Source organism: Salvelinus alpinus, chromosome 23 (genome assembly GCF_045679555.1).
Source record: "Salvelinus alpinus chromosome 23, SLU_Salpinus.1, whole genome shotgun sequence".
NCBI lineage: Eukaryota > Metazoa > Chordata > Actinopteri > Salmoniformes > Salmonidae > Salvelinus > Salvelinus alpinus.
In genome coordinates this window covers 44,034,354-44,058,701 of record NC_092108.1, presented here as the reverse complement: position 1 = coordinate 44,058,701, position 24,348 = coordinate 44,034,354, and the positions used below count along the sequence as shown (strand labels likewise).

The 24,348-nt window shown below is 43.4% G+C and overlaps 1 protein-coding gene across 3 annotated transcripts in view; it reads left to right on the top strand.

Annotated features, from left to right (window-relative positions):
• The window catches only part of LOC139551127 (3',5'-cyclic-AMP phosphodiesterase 4B-like), a 150,734-nt gene extending 126,975 nt beyond the window's left edge, over nucleotides 1–23,759 (top strand). Inside the window, exons 8-17 of one of the 3 annotated variants that reach the window (XM_071362531.1) lie at nucleotides 5,257–5,369; nucleotides 15,439–15,532; nucleotides 17,217–17,434; nucleotides 18,119–18,217; nucleotides 18,899–19,063; nucleotides 19,585–19,684; nucleotides 19,901–20,055; nucleotides 20,270–20,392; nucleotides 20,604–20,786; nucleotides 21,015–23,759. In XM_071362531.1, coding sequence (XP_071218632.1) covers nucleotides 5,257–5,369; nucleotides 15,439–15,532; nucleotides 17,217–17,434; nucleotides 18,119–18,217; nucleotides 18,899–19,063; nucleotides 19,585–19,684; nucleotides 19,901–20,055; nucleotides 20,270–20,392; nucleotides 20,604–20,786; nucleotides 21,015–21,353 — 1,589 coding nt within the window. In that variant the 3' untranslated portion in view covers nucleotides 21,354–23,759. Of the gene's footprint in view, nucleotides 1–5,256; nucleotides 5,370–9,569; nucleotides 9,912–12,356; nucleotides 13,204–15,438; nucleotides 15,533–17,216; nucleotides 17,435–18,118; nucleotides 18,218–18,898; nucleotides 19,064–19,584; nucleotides 19,685–19,900; nucleotides 20,056–20,269; nucleotides 20,393–20,603; nucleotides 20,787–21,014 lie in introns of those variants that run through there. The other 2 variants (XM_071362532.1, XM_071362533.1) reach the window with 2 other exon arrangements.
• Nucleotides 23,760–24,348: the final 589 nt, after the last annotated feature.

The following is a 24,348-nucleotide window of genomic DNA, read 5'->3' as shown; positions in this document are numbered from 1 at the left end:
TTCTAGGTGGCGCCCATTTTTGCTGTAGTGTTTCCAAGCGTGTGAATGAAAGCGCGTTCTTTGGTATTTTTCTCTGGTAAAGACAATAACGATTCTCCGTCTTAAATTGTATTGTTTATTTGCGTATTACGGTACCTAATGTTTGATTATAGACGTTGATTGACTTGTTTGGATAAGTTTATTGGTAACGTTTGGGATTCATTTTGTATGCATTTTAAAAACTGAATTTCTATGGATATAAAGAAGGACATTATCGAACAAAAGGACCATTTGTGATGTAACTGGGACCTTTTGGAGTGCCAACAGAAGAAGATCTTCAAAGGTAAGGCGTATGTATTATATCGCTATTTTTTATTTCGTGTCGCAAACTTCCTGGTTGAAAATGATTTGTTATGCATTTGTGTGCTGGGCGCTGTCCTCAGATAATCGCATGGTTTGCTTTCGCCGTAAAGCCTTTTTGAAATCTGACACGGCGGCTGGATTAACAACAAGTTAAGCTTTATTTTGATGTATTACACTTGTGATTTCATGAAAGTTTAATATTTATAGTCATTTAATTTAAATTTGGCGCTCTGCAATTTCACCGGAAGTTGTCGAAATGGGATGCTAGCGTTCCACTGATCCGCAAGACGTTTTTAAGAACAAATTCTTATTTACAATGACGGCCTACACCGGCCAAACCCGGACAACGCTGGGCCAATTCTTATTTACAATGACGGCCAAACCCGGACAACGCTGGGCCAATTGTGCGCCTCCCTATGGTACTCCCAATCACGGCTGGTTGTGATACAGCCTGGAATCGAACCAGGGTGTCTGTAATGAGGCCTCTAGCACTGAGATGCAGTGCCTTAGTCTTGGGAGCAAATATTGCAAATTTGAAATAGTTATCTGAGTTCCTTACCACCCCACTAAATTTGTCACTACCGAAACATAGTGAAAAAGTTGCAATAAAGGGAGAACCATGCACATTTTGATTACAGATTAATTGTAGAAATTGTATTTGCATACCAAATTAACAAAACAGTAAAAATATATATTTTTAACCAGATTTTCAAAATCTTTAAATTGAATTTAGAGAAATATAGTCTTTGTAAAATGGTCAATGTTGATTGTATGAATCTAAAACTTGTTGATTGATTGAATTACGTATGCATCTAATTAATTATGTGGTTAGATGTATAAATTATCACATTACCTATCTTTATTTTGGCAAAATAACATGCTTAACAAGTGTCAATCGTAGAGATAAATGGAGGACTGTTGATGGATCTAACTTGTTTTGAATATAACTTGAATCAGAGATGTGTGGGGGGCCATAATCGACATCCACGTCTTCAGCGCTCGGGGAACAGTGGGTTAACTATCTTGCTCAGGGGCAGAACGACATATTTTTACCTTTTTCATATCGGGGATTCGATCCAGCAACCTTTCGGTTACTGGCCCAACGCTCTAACCACTAAAGTAGTCAATTAGGTGGGGATTCCTATGGGTTGGGAGTGATCAGTCAATGATCAGAGCGCATTGTCTTCTTCAAATTGGGTTGCCTATGGTTTGTATACCAAAGACTACGGTAATATCCAGGAGCCAAGACCAAGATTCATACGAGGACATTTGCCCCAAGTTTCAGACCCAGTGTGTTGAAACCATGGAAGAATCTCAATTGCATACTCCTCACGCCTCTCCTCGCCTCCTTCTCAAAACCCATTGGAGGTCAGGGGAGAGAACCTCTGGCTTTCTCATCCAATGGGTTTTGAAGAGGAGGCGAGGAGAAAGGACACAAGAAGTAAGCAATGGAGATTCCCCCATGACAAGTTAAAGACCAAATTTATGTGGTCTTGAGTGGTCTCAAGACCAAGACCACCAGCCCAATAGTCCATGGGTCTATTGTTATTTTACTGATGCTCTTTAATTATTTGTTACTTTTATTTCTTACGATTTTTAGGTATTTTGTTAACTGCATTGTTGGTTAGGGGCTTGTAAGTAAGCATTTCACTGTAAGGTCTACACCGGTTGTATTTGGCACGTGAAAAATACAATTTGATTTGATTTTGATATCTAGTTAGTTGCACAACTGAATGCATTTAACCTACATTTGGATTCGTTATTTAACCCAAAACCCTCTGAATCAGAGAGGTCCGAGGGGCTACCTTAACCAACGTCCAGCGGCGCCTGGGGAGCAGTTGTTGTGGTGGTTAATTGCCTTGCTCAAGGGCAAAAAGGCAGATTTTTCCCACCTTGCCGTCTTGGGGATTTGAACAAGCAACCTTTCAATTACTGTCCCACCGGTTAGAGCCCTCCTGATGGCTATTCATCTCAGTACATTACACTGAAGTGTGCACTTGTCCACTACCCACATGGTGGTTCTCTGTAGCACAGTTGATAGAGCATGGCTCATGCAACTTTATAATAGAGATCTCCTCAATGCTGCTGCCCGTGCTGTGACAGACCATTATGGCACAGATACAAAGATGAGACCGCTAGATATCTCTATGGTGTCGGTTGTGACCGTTTCGGGTTTGGACAATTTTGGACTTTAAAGAATCCCCATAGCTAAATATATTTGTTTTGGACTTATGTACATCCAAGCAAACATCTATTTTAGTCCCAAAACCTTACTTTACATATAGATGTTCGGTAGTGACAAAAAAATACATGATGATTTACCAACTTGCTCACTCATTTTCTCCAAATTGTTTGCAAACAGACTACTTACCATGTGGCCATGCTGGAGAGATGTCACCTGGTGATATTTGTAGGGGTTAAGTCACATTCATTCTACAGTATTTTAAAGGTGCAATATGCAGAAATTGCTCCTCCATTTCCTGGTTGCTGAAATTCTCATAGTTTGCCTAATTTCAGTTTACGCGACAAAACAAGCAGTCATTGTGTAGGGAATCATTGTACCATCTAAACTGCTGTGACATACAGTATATTTTCCATAACCAAAAAGATTGTAATTTCAGCTGTTTGAATCTGGTGTACGAAACCTAAAGTAAAAGACGCAAAAACTAAACTTAAGAACGGAAAGCATAGAAATAGCGCACATAGAACGTACAGTATCTACCGCTTCTTAGACTTGCTTTCAATGAGAATGACAAATCTACAACTCACATTTCCATGTGAATTTGGTCGACCAAAAATCACTCATGTCACACTTCTGAGAACATGGCAACCATGTCCTGTATATATTTGGCATAACGTTAATAGAATATTCTCCTAACACTCCAAAAACGGGACACTGGAATATTCCTGCAACGTTCCAATGAAATGTGTCGTCTAGAACATTAATATTGAATATTCTGAGAACATGGTTCTGGGTAAGTTGGACATTAAGTTAATGGTCTCTTTGAAACAGTCCTTGCACATCACTGGAACATTCCTATGAACACGTAACCTAATGAGACAATTAAAAGGGAGCGTTCTCTAAAGTTGTGGGAACATTTGTTGTTAGCTGGGTGTCTCTCTTTCAGGAGGATCAGAGTGAGGAGAGCTTGTTGGTCTAGCACGGTGGTGTGAGCTTCTGCAGCTCTCTGAAGTCCCTCTTAGAGGCTTTCAGTTGCTGACCGATATGTTTCAGCCGGGTTTCTCACTCTCTCTTTTAGTCTATCTATCCATCAATCGCTCTCTTCTCTTTATCTTTCTCCATTTTTGTATCCTAATTTCTTTGGTACCCCCTTTTTTCCACTCTATATCTCCCTCTTTCTCCTGCCTCTCTCGTTCTATGACTCTGCTCTCTATCCAAGGGCAACAGAATAGTTTTCCCAGTGTAAGCCTCCTAGACATACACCATGCAACCGTTAACACGTGTAAGTATTAAGGATCTGTCCCTCTCCTCAAGCCAACCCCATTAGCCATTGAGGCTATACAGTACATTATAAAACAACAGTGTAGCCCTGGTGTGTGTCTGCCCTGCTACTCTGAAGTGAAACGTCTCGTGCGTGGAGGGTGAGTGAGTGCGCTGGCAGGGCTCCGCCTCCCCCTTCCCCCTCAAACCCTCCTCAGGCCGGGGGGCTCACTGACACATCAACACCACAAGGCGAGCAGAGTAGCAGACGTAACCACCTCGCACGACTTGGTTAAGGAGAGAGAGGGAGGGAGAGAAAGAGAAAGAGGGAGGGAGAGCAAGAGAGGGAGAGCAAGAGAGGGAGAGCAAGAGAGGGAGAGCAAGAGAGAGAGGGAGGGAGAGCAAGAGAGAGAGGGAGGGAGAGCAAGAGAGAGAGGGAGGGAGAGCAAGAGAGAGAGGGAGGGAGAGCAAGAGAGAGAGGGAGGGAGAGCAAGAGAGAGAGGGAGGGAGAGCAAGAGAGAGAGGGAGGGAGAGCAAGAGAGAGAGGGAGGGAGATCAAGAGAGAGAGGGAGGGAGATCAAGAGAGAGAGGGAGGGAGAGCAAGAGAGAGAGGGAGGGAGATCAAGAGAGAGAGGGAGGGAGATCAAGAGAGAGAGGGAGGGAGATCAAGAGAGAGAGGGAGGGAGATCAAGAGAGAGAGGGAGGGAGATCAAGAGAGCGAGGGAGGGAGATCAAGAGAGCGAGGGAGGGAGAGCAAGAGAGCGAGGGAAGGAGAGCGAGGGAGGGAGAGCAAGAGAGAGAGGGAGGGAGAGCAAGAGAGAGGGAGGGAGAGCAAGAGAGAGAGGGAGGGAGAGCAAGAGAGAGAGGGAGGGAGAGCAAGAGAGAGAGGGAGGGAGAGCAAGAGAGAGAGGGAGGGAGAGCAAGAGAGAGAGGGAGGGAGAGCAAGAGAGAGAGGGAGGGAGAGCAAGAGAGAGAGGGAGGGAGAGCAAGAGAGAGAGGGAGGGAGAGCAAGAGAGAGAGGGAGAGAGAGCGAGAGAGAGAGAGGGAGGGAGAGAGTGAGAGAGGGCGAGCGGGAGAGAGAGAGAGCGAGAGAGAGAGAGAGTGAGCGAGAGCAAGAGAGGGAGAGAGCGAGTGAGGGAGAGGGAGAGAGCGAGTGAGGGAGAGCAAGAGAGCAAGGGAGAGAGAGAGAGAGAGAGAGAAGGAATGCGGGGGCATAGACACATTGACACAGAGAGAGAGAGGGTGACACTACTGCAACTCTTAGCCTCTTTCCTTGACTGAGAGTGCATTTGAGTTCACCGGACCAACACGTATGATGAAGGATCACTGCTCGCCTCTTCACGCCTCCCCACCCGGACATCCCGGGACCCCGATACGGCATGGCCACACTGCCCTGGGACCCCCACCGCGCTCTGTGTCGGACATGGAGCCGCTGCGTCCTGAGTTTGTATCTGCTGTGTGTCTGTTGACAGACGAGTCGTACCAGAAGCTGGCCATGGAGACGATGGAGGAGCTGGACTGGTGTCTGGACCAGCTGGAGACCATCCAGACCTACCGTTCCGTCAGCGACATGGCTTCCAACAAGGTAAAACTGAGCTGGACTGTTGTTTATATGACCATAACGCAACCACAACACAACTCTAACATAACCACAACATGACCGTAATGGAACAACAACACAAATGCAACACAACCAACACAACAGTATTGCAATTGCAACACCTCACCACTGTAATGTAACCACAACACAACTGCAACTCATCATGACCATAATGCAACAACAACCACACAAACTTACTATAACACAACCTGAAACGAACCACTTAAGTGCATTGAGACTATTGCTGTGATGATATTTTGTTGTATGATCTGGTTAGTAGCTCGTCGGCATGATAGTACACAGAAACTAGATGTGGCTTGAAATCGATTGAGATAATATTGGACTTATGTTAAGGCTGCTTGGTGTTAGCATAAAAGCTCTTTGAGTCTTTACTGTGCAATATGAAGAATGCTTTGATTAACTTTGGGGTTGTTCCACGAAATGAGTCCCTTTTGCATCCCTTTGATATTTTAAGTAGAAACTGTGCACCAATATTGAATTTTAAAAGCCTGTTGTATTAAACGAAGTGCCCTTTATTAATATAGACCACATGTAAAATTCTATAAATCAGATTTTTATATGACCTCTGTGCACCCTCTGTGACTTCTAGGACTTCTTAACCTAAAAATTCCTCAAGTTTTCACCGTCATTGTGAAGCCCTAGTTATTTTCTTGCTTTGACAAAGTCATTTCTGAAGATTGTTTATTTCATGTGATTAGTGATTGATTTGAAGGAATAAAAAAAAAACTGACCCTCATTTTAAGGTAAACCCTGTTATGTGAACTGAACTCATTTTAATATAGTGAAAGTATTCCTTTGAAAATATTTTTTTCTGAAGAAACATTGAACATCTAATAGTTAAATCATAGTACTGTAAAGCAGGTGAGATGGTTCTACTAGTTTTGGCCATTTTCTGGTGTTTTGTGGTGGACAACTCAGCAGTTCAGGTATAACACGTCAACTCTGATACTCATAGATAGACAGGCTAGAATTTTTTTAAACATTTTTATTTTGTTTGTGAAGATTGCATTCAAATGCCCCTCCCTGTTGAACACAGGCTTCCATTCCTCCTGTCACAATGGGAATCTATGGCTGATTTAAGATTAAATCCATGGCTGATTTAAGATGAAATCGTCTTTATTTGGCACGTTTAATACACTTACTATAGTCATTTTTTTTATTTTACCTCTTGTGATGGGAAAATGTGTGTTTTATTAAGTTGAACATGTGCTCTTTATGACAGAATGTTAAAAGGAGGAGAAATAAAACATGTTTATTTCTCGCCAAGTTACACTATCCGAAAGGGACTCACTTCGTGGAATGACCCATTGACGTACTTGCCAAGTGGTTAGCATCCTGCGGTTGTGTGTATGTGAACGGCTACTGCTGTTTCATGGCTCTGCTGTAAAATGCACAAACAGTGGAGAGTTTGCATAGAGGACCATAGACTACTGCTCTCGCTGAACAAGACGCCTATCTGAATACCAATCTATCCATTTGTTGTCTTTTCTGTGTAAGACTGTGATATTAATGAATTATATACACAATACAAATAATAGTCGCCATCGTGCCTGATAGGTCTTTTTGTCTGATGACGTCATCGCGTCTGGGATAGCTCATATTAGCCAGACATTATTCAATGGCTCAAACAGTTTTTGGAAACCATGACCAAAACCTGACGTTTCTTGCTATAACTCTGGTATTATAACGGTTTTAGATTAACTATTATGAAGTCAGTCTAATTTGACACTCGCGTACTAGGTTAGGCTAGCTGATAATGTTGGTGGCAACGTTGGTTAGCCTTATGGCACTTTAATAATGATAATGATAATGAATTTGATTTATGTAGTGACTTTTTTTTAATGTTCTCAACACTCTTACGAGGGGAAACTCACCTCCACTCTTTTCTACAATTAGCCTACTGTAAAATAATGTATAACTGCACAGCAAACTCAGATAGAGAGTAGACCGTATGGTGACCAAAATACGCTAAGGATTCAGCTTGGGAGGTCACCCTTCTTCCCCTGTCCTACACAGTGACATTACAGTGGGGTTGCGGTCAAAAGGAAGCGCCAACCCTAACTGTGTTGACCGGTGACCATGACATGCGTTTCCTGTCTCTTTTCCTGACCACCACACAGCCTCCTCTTCACCCTTTCCCGGGCCACCAGACTACAATGGCCCCTAAGGTCAAGGCCTCCCTTTATTGTTATCAACGTCACGGGACTCGACACAATGAGTCCGGAGACCCTGAAGACACGCAAGTACAACATTCAGTACTCAGCGTTCAGACTGAACTGGAGCCATTGTTGACCATGAGTCATAGGCCTCTAAGATGGATGGTTGATGGTTAACCCAAGTCCAGTGTGTTGGGAATAGGACTGGGGAGTGGAGGCTAGAAGGTCGCAGGTTCAAATCCCCAGTCAGATGACGACTCTTGTGCAGTGGCGTGTGAGGCACATGGCATTTATTGATCTATTATATTGAGAGTGGTGCAAAATCCCTAAATGCTGCTCACGGCATGCGTTTGCACTTTGCGAAGTGGGAATTCTCATAGCATGAACCAGAGCTGGAGGGCAAACAGTACTTGTTCTCTTTCAAATAGGGGACTATTCCATTGGTTGGTCCTAACCCTGGTCCACTGAGTGTGGAGGCTTTTGTTTCAGACCAGCATAAGGAGCAATGTGGAATGGCCCCATCGAATTCAATGTTTTCGGGGTGGAACTAATTAACCCTATAATGGGTATTTCCCCGGGGGGAGGTTTACACAGGTGTATCCCGGGCTTGGACCACACACACACACACTGTCCTGTTAGGCCACTCCAAAGTTCCAATGGCCTCAGAGGAGCGAGCTCCTATAGCTGCTGTTCTAGCGCCACTGTCATTAAGTTCCTCACACGTCCATACTGACGTTAGCTCTGGGCCTTAGACAAACACAGCCATCTGAATGCAGTTAGCGAGAGCGGCTTTACGGGCTAGCGGGCTAGCCTAGCATTGAGTGCTAGTAGGAAACTAACTCGCGTGTGGTCATTACACTTTAAAAGTGCTGCAGTCTTTAGACCAGAGTGACGGAATTATTGAAACAGATGTGGAAGTAGGGAGGGTAATGCTTTTTAAATGACTGTTTGATAATAATAGTGTTTGACTAGTAGTTGTATTAATGAGATGAGACTTATTTTTCTATAGTTGCAGGTCCTTTCACTTTTTTATGCCTGCACAGAAATTGGCTTTGTATCTACAAACTGCTTTGCAGACCACAAAGATTTATCCAAAATAACCTACAAATGTTTCTATTAAACGGTGGCCTTGATTTTTATAAGATTTTCTTACTAGACACAATTCCCCACAAGCCCTGCGGGAAACAGGTCTGTCTCAGGCCGTAGTCGTTTGTATGTGTGTGGAAGTGGACGTGTTTAACTATACTTGTGGGGACCAGAATATTTGACCAACTTGGGACATTTTGTTAGTCCCCACAAGGTAAAATGCTAATTCTAGGGGTTTTAGGGTTAAGGTTAGAATTAGTGTTAGTTTTAGGGTTAGGAGCTAGGGTTATGTTTAAGGTTAGGTTTTTGGGTTAATGTTAGGGGTAGGGTTAGGGAAAATTGAATTTTGAATGAAACTGAATTCTGTGTCCCCATAAGGTTAGTTATACAATACTGTGTGTGTGTGTGTGTGTGTGTGTGTGTGTCCGTGGCCACTACAGCTGTTTACCCTGCAAACAGCCCAAATTAGGACACAGGGACTGGCACAGGTTCGAGTCATATTAGGCTTTGTCTGCTTGGGTCAGAATTGCACTATGCTAACGTTGCAATCTGCTGTATCTCTTTGCTTTAAATCAACCAAGGCCAAACCGCCAATCTAGTTTCATTGTGCCAACATTGCAAATCTGCTCAGATAGTAGGACAAGGAAATCGACCTCCACTGCTTTATCTTTTATTTAACCAGGGACGTCACATTGTGATTTAAATACATGTTTCAAGTGTGCCCTGGGTGGTGCCTTGCGAAATAGACACAAATGTAATCTTTTATCTTTCACTTTCCTCCCCAATAGTTGACGGTACACTGCGTCAGTGTGATTGCCTGGTATTTTGTAATGAGGGACTTTGCCTACATTACAGGTCAGTGCCGGGGGCATTGTCAGGAGGCTCTTACCAGTAAATTACCACAGTACATTTTGTCAGAAGGAGGAAGCTGGTGGGGAAGGAAGGGAGGGTGGCGACAGGCACGGAGCTACATTATGATAGAGGAGGAGTTGTTTAGCTTAGTCTCTGTGTGGGCCAGTCAACCAGCCAGTCATGTTTTATTGTTTTACGTTTCCTGACTGTCGCCAGAAGAGAGTAGACTTGAATACAGAGAGGAAGCAGACCCAGAGAGCGAGAGAAACAGCGACACGCTAACACATTTGAGAGAAGTTTTAACACAAGTTTTGGAAAATTTATATTGTACAATATTATATTTGCAATAATGGGACTATGCTGCTCTGAGACGAACAAGAACACGTTTGGGATGCATACAAGTTGGAAACAGGTGAGTTTGTACACTACTTGTTTTGCTGGAGTGAGTATCTACTCTCTTGTCTAAGGGAAATGGTTTTACTTAAAAACATTTGTTTTTATCTGAATGTAGGGTCTTAGTCAGATTGTATGGGTTTGGATCATACACTTGCACTGGCATTGTAATTTATTTACAAAAAACTTTCACTTCACTTTAACCTTTTACTGCATTGGACTAAATCAGGGTCACAGAGTGATTCTTGGTAGTCTAAAACAAATCTACTTTGAAACAAAAGTATGCACCTCACACACATGGTTATGGGCTTAAAAAGAAGACGACACTTGTACCATGTCAGATATAGAGTTGAAATGTATTACATTTTGAGTATGCATCCCAATATTACACTTTTATATACATCACAGAAGACTGAAATAAAAAAAAACTGTTGGACATAGAAACACTGGATTTTCATCTGGTTTTTAAAAAATAATCTTCATTAATGATGAAATGATGAAAAATATGAAGAACATTCCACCCATGAGGCCAAAGAGGGCACTTCGTCATTGACTGCAGGAAAGGGCTACGTGTTGGTCTTTTGAATTCCATTCAAAGTACAGTAGTATTCATGGATAATATTGTAATAGATCGCATAATAACTAAACATAACTCTATTCATGACCTAATAACCTCACAGTGGTTCAGTATTATGCTGTATGTCCAGGAATTGACTTTCTGCATTTCCGATGTTGTGTCTATTTTAGAGATGAGGGTCATTCAGACAATGTTTGAGTTGTTCAGACTAGGGCCAGTAGGAACAGAATCTGATATGTTGTTTCAGACTTGAAAAAACTAGTTCACCAGTTAATGATAATAATACAGTGTAATAACGTATTGGATTTTTTCTATAGCTCTTTTGCATGCGCTCAAAACGCTTTAGCCTACAATATAAGGGGGAACCTCACCTCCTCCACTATCCATGTGTATTCATGCACACAATATAATGCATGGTTAGTGGGTCGGATAGTGGTTATCTGAATACAGAATGCAGTGACATTATGCAACAAGGAGCCTGTTGAAAGCTCCGTTGACATTTTTCATAGCCTGCGGTGGCGCTCATCTTATCACTACCTACTTTGAATGTGTGCACTTCAACATTGTTAACACTTCAATACTCTGGAGCTCATTCACCACACAAATGTACACTCGCTTTCGGGAGCGCCAAATAACAACCTGTTGTCACAAGTGTGTTCCCCAAGTCTGACGTAACTGTGTGAGTAACGGCGCGCGTTGAGTAATGTGTCCTACCCGAACACACTCATGTTTCCGTCATCCTGCATTAACACATGGTTTACGGATGCTGTATGACTACCATATGGTGCTGGCGTATGCTAGCCTACTGAACGTCGGTATGACTACCATATGGTGCTGGCATAGCTCGGTATGACTAGCGGGGAAACACAGAAGACATAGTCTATGACTCATATGAGTCAATTTACAGAGGTCACGAAGTACTATGCAGTACGCGTAGTACCTTTTACGCCTTCAGTAAGAATATATTACAAATACGCTTGAACAGAATATCCGTATTGGATTTGGACATTTCCAGTTCGGGAAGTTTTATGTTTTTTTGGAGGGGGATTTATAAGACTGTCTCTAGCAGTTGGGTTTGTAGAGTTGAGTGCAGCCAAAGCTTTGAAAGACGGAACTTTCAAAGTTATGTTCAGGTTGCAGTCAATGGGAAATAACAGACCGGTCTGTCATATGGAGAGCCATTCACTGCTAGAGAGGGTGCGATTTAATGGTTCACTGAAAAAGCACCTGTTTGAAACAAGTTTGGCTAGAAACGACAAAACAAATCCAAGTGATTCTGTAAATTAGCTGCAGGATATTTGATTGGCTATTTCTCAGATTACCATATTACAACCCATACATTTTTATATTTGGATCAAGATAAAAATTGACAAGTAAAGTCGCAAATATAGATGAATAGGATACCTTTGATTTCATGCATCAGTTTTCAAGAGTGGGCAGTGGATGTCTGAGCTATATTAATGATTTTTGCTAAATTAAATGAAAATCTTGTAAAATATAAAACAAGTAAAATATTAATTTAGTGAAAAAGGAAAAGCAAGCCCATTTGAAATTAAGTTGTGCCATTGAAATAACCTTCAAATACTGCCCCATTGCGATAAGACACACAGGGGCAGCATCATTGCAATAAGACACATGTATACAGACACAGACATACACATTGAGATGAAGCAGTGGCCAGAGTCAGGACGATGCACAGCTGCCTCCCTTCACTCAGCTGAGTAATGCGCAGCAGTGTGTGTGTGTGTGTGTGCGCGCGCGCGTTTGGAGGAGAGACCTCCGTGAGAGCGTCTATGCAGTACACGTGACTCTGTTGCCATGGCGTGATCTACGTGTTGATGTCTGCAGTGGTTTGTGTTGATGTGCGTGTTGCTGGCAGGGACAGAGGGAGAGAGAGAAAGAGGAGAGCGAGAGGGGGGCGACATCTGGCATTGGCGGGAGACTAAACAGAGAGAGAGAGAGAGAGGCATCCTCCACTGGCCTATCAGCCAGCCAGTTCTAGCCAGTCACCGGGGATCCCTAGCCACCGTTGGAACCCCCTTCCCCCTCTTCCTTCCCTCGTTCAAGCCACTTAGCCTCTCCTTTTAGTCTCTCATCGGATGGATGGATATAGCACTGGAATCCCCTCCGCAACCCGCCTCCATTGGCTACCTCTGGGATGGATAGAGATATGATAGCAATGCCATAGGACTGGGATCTCCTCTTTGAGAACCATTTGTCTTCCATTGGCTGTATAGAGATAGATAGAGATACTGTGGTTAAAGGGAGGCACCTACAGTACCTAAGAGATAGTTTCTACCTACGTAGCTACAAGCTTCCTACCTACTTATATATATATATATATATATACTGCTGTTCAGGGGAATACCGTCTACTGCTGAAGGAAATACAGTCGCTATCAAACTAGCTGCTGTGACTGGGGAAGATATCACTGGGAGATTCCAGAAATGAGGAAGAGCCCACGGCGGGGGTCTAGGTGCTCGTCTTGGTGGGGGTTATCGTTGATCTGTCATCTGTGACTCTGTGAAGAACCACCAAAGAGGCTAAAAGACCAAGATAGAAGAGATGGAGACATGGCCGTTGGTTGTTGAGGAAAGAAAGCCTTGGTTTTGCCTATTCAGACAGGGCTTCTGCTGAGGACAGCCAGGGGTGACAGCTACAGGATATACAGCTACAGTACAGCACCATGCCTGAAGCCAACACCATGCTCTGTGTCTCCTGGGGGTACATCAAGGTCTGTGGGGGACTGTTGGCAAATGTGTGTTCGTGGGGAGAGAAAGGTTGTTTTGTCGTGTCGGCGGGTGGGGGGGTGGGGGGTTCATATGTGTATACTTGTAGCACGTTCTAGTATTTATTTGAATATTGCATCAGATTGATTGGGCACTACAGCCCATGATCGCAACTGAATCCGTCTCACAACAAAGATGTTATGCATGAGCTTCTAAACAGAATAAGATGTGTGTGCGGGTAAATGTTTGGTTGAAAAGCTACTGCAGAAATTTGGTTGATTCTGACCCTATGCTGTACATATTTATCCAGAAATACAGACATCTTTGATTATTTTAGTAAATATCTCAAAACAGGACACTAAAATAGCCTATACTGTAAAAAGACACGCAAACTCCTTATATGGTATCAAACAAACAAGCCTATTCCCTTGGGCTCCAATACTCCACATTAGTGGTGTGCGGGTCAGCTGTTTGTTCGCCTGCACCCGCCCACAATCGCTAAAAACCCATCCGCAATCGCTAAAAACCCATCCGCAATCACCCGACTATGTGATAAAGGGGAAATCTGAGGATTGCATCCGACCCTAATCCGCAAATATACAGTAGCAAATGCCCTGTAGGCTACAGAGACGGAGGAATGATTTTTTGACAGAGGTTACAGGAATTTATTTTGTTGCCTAATTTAGATATGTTTCTGCTTATAATTTCCGACATTTTGGTAGGCTATTTGTTAGTCAACTTGCCTATAATTAGATACATGCAGCTTCTCTTCTGTCATTATATGTTGCCCAAGAAGACTAAATTAACCCATGCTCACCAGAATGTCATAAATGAATGCTTCAATCTAGTTGGCATAGGTAAAAGTTCTCTCTGTCATCTCTGCTTCGGGGGAAAGAAGTTTAGGGACTGGGGAGAAAGTGCAATAGGCCTGTAAGGGAAGAGAAAGCTGTAAAAACAACCCAACATGTTTATAATAAGATTTCAGTTCAGCTTGTAGTCATATTTGATGTGGTTGAAATACTATCAGCTTTTATGATGTTGATAAAGGTAGCACTGCTACAAGAAGTCGCTAGGTGCCCATTCACTTTCTCTCAAGATGCTGAAAGAAGGAATAATTATTTTGTTCCCGAGTCAAAATATACATTTGGTGTAACATTTTACTGCAAGAAATGCTTAATTCTGCAGGAGTTAATATTAAGACTGTGAGAAGTTATAGACCTACAGTCAGTTTCCAGATTTCAGTTTCCAGATTTCAGTTTCCATTTAACCCATCTGAACAGTAAGCTTCAGTTTTTCTCTTGACGTGCCATAGGCCTATTTGAAATCCCTGTCGTGTGAATGTCGAATTTGTACAGCGCCTCACAATCAACACACGTGACATAGTCACTGCTATCTTCCTCTTGGACCACTTCACCAAATCTTCCCCAAAAATTACTTTTCTGGCCCTCCTTTTTCTTTATTTTCAACTTGCCATTTCACAGCTTTTTTCTCAGTGAATAGACACATTTTTTCTGCATGTTTCCAGAAGGGTTTGGCGATTGGCGTGTGGGCTATTTAGCGCGCGTAATGTTGGGCCCTAAAGCTGAGGTGTACGCGCTAATGCCAGATAGGTTTTTTTCTCTTAATTTGTAGGCTATGTAGCCTATAGATATAAATTGCACAAGAATTATACATTTATCGATTTAAAAAAATATATATATATTGTTTCAACCCGCCCGCCCGCCACCCGCCCTTTATCCACACAATATTTCATGACCCTAAACCCACCGGCACCGCGGGGGAATGTGGTTTATGAGTCAACCCGCTCATCACTAAACGTCAACGGAAAGTCCCTGGAAACAAGTTATACCACTACCCCAGGGAAGCCATTTCCTGTTGGTCTCCGTGCAGTAAATCTAGTAAGGTGTTGTGTAATTTTGTATTTCCCCAGTTCAATGTCTTGTTGGTCTCCATGCAGTACATCTAACACAGTGTATCTAACACAGTATTGTGTCATTTTCTGTTACTGCAATTCAACACAAAACCGTTTATATGCTTCCCACTACTAATTGGCAACAGGAAATGGCTGACCTGAGGTTAACAATTTTATCCAAAGCAACTTAGTATGTTCTACATATGGGTGGTCCCCGGGAATCAAACCCGTTATCCTGGCATCGCAAGCACCATGCTCTACCAAGTGAGCTAAAGTGTCTATCTAATGGCGACCTAACATGCTGTTGTGTCATTTTGTGTCTCCCCAGTTCAAGAGGATGTTGAACCGGGAGCTGACCCACCTGTCAGAGATGAGTCGCTCCGGCAACCAGGTGTCAGAGTTCATCTCCAACACCTTCCTTGGTAAGTGAAGTCATACACGCCTCCACGCAAAACACACACACACAAACAAACAAAATAACTAATTGCCTCTCGCTGTGCTAATGGACTATACCTTTGCCTGAATGGTGATGTTTTAGCTATTATTGTTTTTTTACACAAAGATAAACAAATCCTAATAATATAGTAATCGTAAATGATTAAGCAGGAGGAGAAAAGAGGTTGAGGGTCAGAGAGAATGAGACGCTGCGGAGTGGGGTACCAACGTGGAGTTGCGATAGTTTCAAGAGTGCTCCCTCTGTCTCGCTACAGAGAGGGAGAAAAAGGAAGGGCGATTCTACTCTTCCCTTGGACTCCGTCGTTCTGCAGAGCGAGGGAGAGAGAACGACGGAGTCCAAGGGAAGAGTAGAATTGTTACCTGTATATGGTGTTGCCTCATCTCTTAAATAAATAAATAAAATAAAAAATAGTGACACGTTCCATGGCTCCCTGCCAATTAGCTAGCTCACACCACCACCTTCTCCGCCAGCACGGAGAAAACTGCCACTCTGAGAAAACTGCGCAGTGCACCGACTCGTAAACAAGCCTCCATCTTTCTCTTCACGGATGAAAAAGCAGATGGAGAGAGGGAGATGGTAGAAGGGAGGAAAATTGATCAGATATAAAGAGACGGTGATGTTAAGGTTGATAGAATAAAGTGAAGCGGGGTGGAGAAATGAGGGAGGAAGTGAGAGAGAACGGATAGTGATTTAAGGTTTGTGTTGTGCATTGCGGCTAGTACCTGTCAGGTCGAGGCAAATCATCTTCCTACGCCTCATAGAGAACAGAGCTGAGGCAGTGTGTGAAAAACACACGGTTAGCCGCAGATACGCGCAGTCAGCGGCACACACCCCGCGACGCTAACATGTAGCGCCTCGAGAGAGGTCGCTTCAGCTCCACAGCCACAAGCCATCCGCCAAACACTTCTCCTTAATACAACAACAAAGCAGCAGCCAACATTGCTATGCGTTGTTGTGGTTTGGCGACAAGCTTTTATTGATCTGCAAACACTATTAATCTCTCCACTGAGAATTGATGCCTCATTGAATGTTATGGAATTTCTCTCTTTCTACGAATAAATCCTAAATGTTCCGCCATTGTTTTTCGTTAGCATGTTTTTGCCATATATTTGTTTTTAACTTGTTATTTCTATGGCTTGATGTGTTCCCTCTACATTGAATATTGAAATAGTTTATTATGCTCAATGTCAGTTGGCTCTTTCCTGGTGAATTTTAACTGGAGGAGACGGAGGAAGACAGAAGAGAACAAGAGAAGGGCTTGATTGTTTGAAAGATTGAGAGAGTAGTTGAATGACTGTCAGTAGATAGGAGGACTGAGTGGTCAGGTCAGAGAACCAGTTCAGACCAGTTACTCATATACACGTCTGACTGAATGATTGTCCACTCCAGTCAATATAGCCTCTTCTCCCAATGCGGTGTAATTACCATGTAAATGAATGTTATGTACTGTAAAATAAAACTGAGTAGTGTCAAAATGTACATTCTGTATGTATTGCTTCGTGATTGAAATGACCACAAATGTTGTTTGTGAGTCTGTCTTTCCGACTCAGTGTTTTCATTCTATGGTGCAGTAGTTTTAACCCTTTCTCTTTTCTCTCTCCATCCCTCTCTCCCTCCCTCCATCTCTCTCCCTCCCTCTCCCCCTCCAGACAAGCAGAATGAGTTGGAGTTGCCGTGCCCTATGGCCAAGACCAGGGAGAGGAAGAAGAGAACCCACCACCAGACCCAGCAGGGGGGTCAGACTCCGGGTCAAGGGACGATGACCCAGATCAGTGGGGTCAGGAAGGTCAGCCAAACCCCCGTGCTCCAAGGCTGCAGCGTCAGCCGCTTTGGGGTCAAAACAGACCAGGAGGACCTGCTGTCTAAGGTACTGGGGAAGTCTCTACTTTATAGGGGTATACTACAACGCCAGCAAACTTTGATAAACAACCAGAAAAAAAAAAAAATGTAAAAGTAATTTTTCGGAACATTTAGGCAAGTTAGCTGGCTAACTCATTGATCCTGATTTCTCAGGGGTTGGGGTAAATTCAGGTTTAAGACAGGGCGACAGGTAGCTTAGCGGTTAAGAGCGTTGGGCCAGTAACCGAAAGGTTGCTGGTTTGAATCCCAGAGCTGACTAGGTGCGAAATCTGCCAATGTGCCCTCGAGCAAGGCACATACCCTTAATTGCTCCTGTAAGTAGCTCTGGATAAGCGAGTCTGCTAAATGACTCAAATATAAATGTAAGGACGACAAACCCATAACGTAGGCTAATGACGAGGTATCACCTTGTGACAAACACATTTTTATGATGAGCTTATTTGTTTTTATCAATGTGACAAACTGGTAACGGACAACATTATAACGTAGATGTCCCCAAACCTAAGGCGCACATATTCTGCACAAGGACACCGATGGAAGCGTCGAACAAACGGCACTTTCTGATTGTTGAATTTAAATTCCAATCCAAATATCTGGATATTTAATTTGTCTGATCTGATTACAACGCATTGTGACCTTCCGGCCATCTGTCTGCAAGAGCGTACCCTGACAATGTCTCTCTCTTTCTCAGGACCTCGAGGACATCAACAAGTGGGGTCTGAACATCTTCAGGGTGGCCGAGCACTCCCACAACCGCCCGCTCACTTGCACCATGTACACCATCTTCCAGGTCAGTCCTCTTCCTCATTCTCCTCTTCCTCCTCTTTCGTTCCTGTCAGATTGCTGTGTTTTCTCTGACTGAGGTGCCTTGCAGACAGACACACACACACACACACACACACACACAACCACACACACACACACACACACACACACACACAAACACACACAGGGTGGGTCACCAGCGCACAGCCTAAAGTACTGTACATCAGCACTCGGGTGTTCTCATTAATGTGTCCTCATCTTCTGGGTCAGTAGCTGAATGATTACTTATGCTACTGTAGTAGGAACTAGTCTAGGAACTAATCTAGTCATATGGATAAGTGGACATTAACACACAGTGCCAGCCAAGTCAAGCAATTCATTTTTCTTAGCAGTTTTTGCAGTGTGATTGCATTTTTTTGGGACGCAGTCATTGCAATTTAAACAGACAAATTCAATGGTAAAAACCAATGTCATTTTTAATTTGAAGTAAATTTAAAAGGATCATCAGAGAGTGTTTATGGGTTGTTGTGTTACATACAGTATGACATGTAAATGGGTTACATTTCTCCTTTAGTTAATGAGTGGCGGTGTGGTGCCTTGTGTTTGTGTGTGTCCCGTGCAGGAGCCGAGACCCAATGAAGACGTTATGGGTTACGTTATTTCCATCAAGCTAACGGCATTGTGTTTCTTTGTGCGTCCCGTGCAGGAGCGAGACTTGATGAAGACGTTCAAGATCCCTGCGGACACATTCGCGACCTTCATGTTGACCCTGGAAGCGCACTACCACTCAGACGTAGAATACCACAACAGCCTCCACGCTGCAGACGTGGCCCAGTCCACACACATCCTGCTCGCCACACCCGCTCTGGACGTAAGTGATCTGACCCAGCTCGAATTAATTTCCCCCTGCTTTGTCTTCTTGATTCGTGTTGAATATTCTGAGGAGTGACTAACAACACTGTCACATAGCAAACCCCTAAGTCAGGGCTCTCCAACCATGTTCCTGGAGAGCTACCCTCCTGTAGGTTTTCGCTTCAACCCTAATTGTAACCTAATCCGGCTTATCAACCAGCTAATTATTCAAATCAGGTGTGCTAGTTTAGGTTTGGAGCGACAACCTACAGGACGGTAGCTCTCCAGCAACAGGGTTGGAGGGCCCTGCCCCAAGTAATTATAAATCATGTATACCAGCAAGTGTTATCAGTAAACACGCATGTACAATGTCACACCACTTCACCTAAATATGTCACTGTCACTCCACCTAGTTATGTCAGAATGAGTTATTATCAGATGAATGTGTGTTACTGTGTCTTGTCAAGCAGGATTTTTACTGCAGTGAAACTGTCACTCCCACTGTTGAAAACTCATCAAATCTCTCCTGTCCAATCACAGGCCGTCTTCACAGATCTGGAGATCTTGGCGGCCATCTTTGCGGCAGCCATCCATGACGTGGACCATCCTGGTGTCTCCAACCAGTTCCTCATTAACACCAGTGAGTACTTTCTCCATCAAAATCTTAACAACAGCGCCGAATTCATAATCTCTGCTGCTTTGGTACACTATCTTATCATCTTATCGTTTATAATTTCTTGGCATATTTGAAAATATTGAAGTTTGAAATGCATCGTCACAAAAACCACACAAGAAAATGCTTTTTGACATTTTGCTTCTAATCAGTCCGTCTCTCTGTCACTCTCTGTCTGTCCAGACTCAGAGCTAGCCCTGATGTATAACGACGAGTCGGTCCTGGAGAACCACCACCTGGCCGTGGGCTTCAAGCTGCTGCAGGAGGACAACTGTGACATCTTCCAGAACCTGACCAAAAAACAACGCCAGTCCCTCAGGAGAATGGTCATAGACATGGTGAGAGAACGTCCCGGTTCTGACCAAAGTCGTTTGTTTCTGATGTCCCATTCGTATGAGTCTCCGACCGTGCGTCGGTCCATATTTCTATCCCTGTCTCAATTCTCAATTCCGTATACTGTATATTTTACTATACTATATCCTATATTGCTGAAGCATAAACATGTCTAAATCACTAACGACGATCTCGCTCGCTCTCTCTCTCTCCCTCCAGGTACTGGCTACTGACATGTCCAAACACATGAGCCTGCTGGCGGACCTGAAGACCATGGTGGAGACCAAGAAGGTGACCAGCTCTGGAGTGCTGCTGCTGGACAACTACACAGACAAAATACAGGTAGGAGATCACACTCCTGCATAGGAACGCATGCAGTAAAGACACACACACACACACACACACACACACACACACACACACACACACACACACACACACACACACACACAGGGACACAGGCATGCATACAGGTGCACATACAGGCATGTAGGTACATGCACGCACACACACACAAACTCACACAATGCTCTCTCCGTCCCGTCTCTTCCAGGTGATGCGTAACATGGTTCACTGCGCAGACCTGAGCAATCCGACCAAGTCCCTGGACCTGTACCGCCAGTGGACCGACCGCATCATGAACGAGTTCTCCCACCAGGGAGACAGGGAGAGGGAGAGAGGCATCGAGATCAGCCCCATGTGTGATAAGCATACGGCTTCAGTGGAGAAGAGCCAGGTAGGTTACTAATGCATGTACACATATACAGGTATGTCCGCACACACCCATACGTACAGTACCCACACTGCTCGCATACACACGTGTATACACATCTAACACGTGCACATACTGTTTGCATACGCACACACGCTCCCTCAACCCTCTCTACTGCTGTTAATACAGTATTCATACGCACTATTCTATCCTGAAATCTTACACCCTCCTCTCTCTTCTCCCTCTCTCCAGGTGGGCTTCATAGACTACATCGTCCACCCTCTGTGGGAGACGTGGGCTGACCTGGTGCACCCTGACGCCCAGGATATCCTGGATACCCTGGAAGACAACAGGAACTGGTACCAGAGCATGATCCCCCAGAGCCCCTCTCCCCCCTTCTGCACCGGAGAGGGGGAGGGAGAGGGCGGAGAAGGAGGTCACAAGTTCCAGTTTGAGCTGACGCTAGATGACGGACAGGATGAGGATGGACAGATAGGAAGGGAGGACGGCGAGAGGGGGACAGAAGGGGGACGGTCGCCAATGGACCAGGGTGGAGTAGAGATGGAGATGCGTGGGGCTTCCCCCACATAACAAGCCTTGACCGTGATCTTTATAAAAGCACCAGTTTTAGGCTGTGTTTGGCATCTTGTTTTATTGCAGTGGAGGAATCCTGCAATCTGGCTCTTTGGAGCTGCTCTGCCTGTGCGCGAGGGCCTGACTGACTTAGGGCCCCTGCAGAAGAGGGTGGGGGACCCCAATACTTGTTTTGGGAACTCTCAGAAAGAAGATTATGATGAGTTGAAGAGAGTGATGCCTTGAAGGAGTGCTGTTGAACTGCTGTGTGGCAGAAGTACCATATCTTGGTCCTTAGCCAGATACTACAATCTTTGCTCTGACAAATAAAATGAAGCTAATTTACGCTAAGAGACAATGGTGTTCAATTGGGACAAGATGAGAGACACTTGCACTTCAGAACGATTGTTGTTCTTCGTGACTATTTTCGGGTATATGTTCTGTTTTGTAACGGGATTGGATGGGATGTTGCCGGGTAGCGTTCAAAGTTCAAGCTAGTGGTCCACAGGTATTTGTAACACAGAAGGTTTACCCATTTGTAACAGGTGTCTAAAGACTTTTGTGTGCCTTTTTTTATGACAGTGTCTTTTGAATGTCATTTTATAATTTATTTAACAGTTTTAAGTCGTTATTATAAAATGTTTGTTTTCTACCCACAACTAATCTATTTGTCTCTCGATAGAGAGAAATTCTTCCGGTCTTCCTTATGTCTTCTCAGCAATAGTGTATTCCGAATTGTGCTTTGTGGACTTTCCAAAATCGTGGGACTTCCCAGCACAAGTTCCACTTTTTTTTTGCAAGGGTTGAGAGTTAGAACAGTGTTTCAACTAAAGAGTCAGGTTATTCTTTCAACGCCCAACTCATAGCACTATGCGCTCAACGTTAAACGTTACGTGTTATCTCCCAAATCTCAAGTCAATATTAACAAACGCCACATAAGTTCGATATTCACAGCAAAGCTGTGGCAAACCTGCTCCTTATTATTTTACGTATTTGCCTACCATAAAGCAGTTATCTCCATCGTTCAAATTTTCCCAGTGGGAAAAATCAATGAAAGTCAATGTAAACTATCCTAACCAATAAGCTCCAAAGATGACCTGATAAAAGCACTTTAACAGCCAGGTGCCACATCTGATTAGCACTTAAATAAATATCTTAATATTCTTTCGCCAAAACATCTAATTTTGAGTATCTCCCTTCCGAGAATGGAAGTCCAGTAGATGGAATCTAATTCATGCACAGTATTAAAGACAATTAAGGCCCATCAAATTAACCATTGAGTGGTTTCTTTCCAAAGAGAAAGAGAAACATCCCACGTCACATGATATTTTGAAGCCCTAGACTAGCCTTGTGACGGTCAACCAATGTCAAAAAACAAACCTCCATACAACAATATTTGACATCAGCTGATGTTATACTTTTGGTTGCCAGGTCCCTCTTGAGGTGTCCACCGCTAACAAACACATCTCTCGAGGTTTGGCAGAAATCACAGAGCAACAAACACAATGAAACTAAACCAAAAACAAATAGCATCTTTTTAAAAGGTGATTCATTGTTAATTTAATGTCACCTAAAAGGTCCCCTGTAGGAAGTGGAGATACTGAAGTGAAATGTTTAAAAAATAATAAAAAAATCCACGATTTCTGTCCAGCACTTTGACGAGCTGGATAGCTCAGCACCTAGTTGCTCTTCTGTCAACAATACATCTAAATGGTACTGCCATGGAAACTGCACCACTCAGCTTCTACAGTGTGGGGAGATCAGCTTAACATCACTAGATGACAATACTTCCCTTGTTGACTGTGTGTGTGTGTGTGTGTGTGTGTGTGTGTGTGTGTGTGTGTGTGTGTGTGTGTGTGTGTGTGTGTGTGTGTGTGTGTGTGTGTGTGTGTGTGTGTGAGGATAACTTAGCTGCACAATCTCCTCTTCCATGCACCTAGTCCTATGTCAATCCATGAACTGTTTGAAACAGTGTATTTATGACTTTGATCTGTAAATAGAATCATATTCACAAAAAGTATGTTTGGTATAATTTATATGCACTACCATTACCTGTCGAAACAAGTGAAATATTTGTAATAATGTATAATACTCAAGTTTTTGCAGATTTCCACAGAACATTCTTAAACATCTGTGTTACTTGGCAGAAAACTGAGGTGGTTGGCAGAAACGTAATTCCTCGGTTTCCATTGTTTTCCTGTTATCTGGAGCCATATGAAGGCTACATTGAACCTATATGATGTATGGTGACGGGTCATTGTACAGCTAGCTGTATGTTTATTGAAATATTACATTGTTTAAGATGTACCGATATTTCCCATGTGTTTCTCAGAAGTCTCACACAATGCATGGCAAGGTATTGTATATTGTGTTCAACAAATCTTTTTTATGAAATTATTAAAATGAGCATGAATGTACACTATGCATTGTTTCATGTCTTACCTTTCTGTAATTCTAGTGTCATATTGGATGTCAGTCCACTTTAGTTTTAAAGGAACAACATACAGTAAATTCAAATTAAGTATACTGTGGTAATAGCCTCTAGTCCAGCCTTTTTCAAACCTCTCCTCAGGGACCCCCAAACGTTTCACAATTTTGTTGTAGCCCTGAACTAGCGCACCTGATTCAAGTAGTCAAGGGCTTGATGATTAGTTGATAAGTTGAACCAGGTGTGATAGTTCTGGAATAGTTCAAATACACAGAACGTCTAGGGGTCCCCGAGGAGAGGTTTGAAAAAGGCTGCTCTAGTCTACTCAAAAGCCTCTGGTTGCATTCCAAAACTATCACAATGTATCCTTCCTACCTTCCTCCCATCCTTGACGTAATCACTGATCTGACATGATTTAATGGGTGAAAGGAACATAAGCCAATAGAAACCTTCCTTTCACCTACTATGAAATCATTTGGTGGCAGCAGTGGGCTCCAGACCTGCAATCATTTGGTGGCAGTGGTAGGATCCATGCAGGTGTAAGGATATTTCAAAGAGAAATACACAACGCAGAGGACGAGAGGT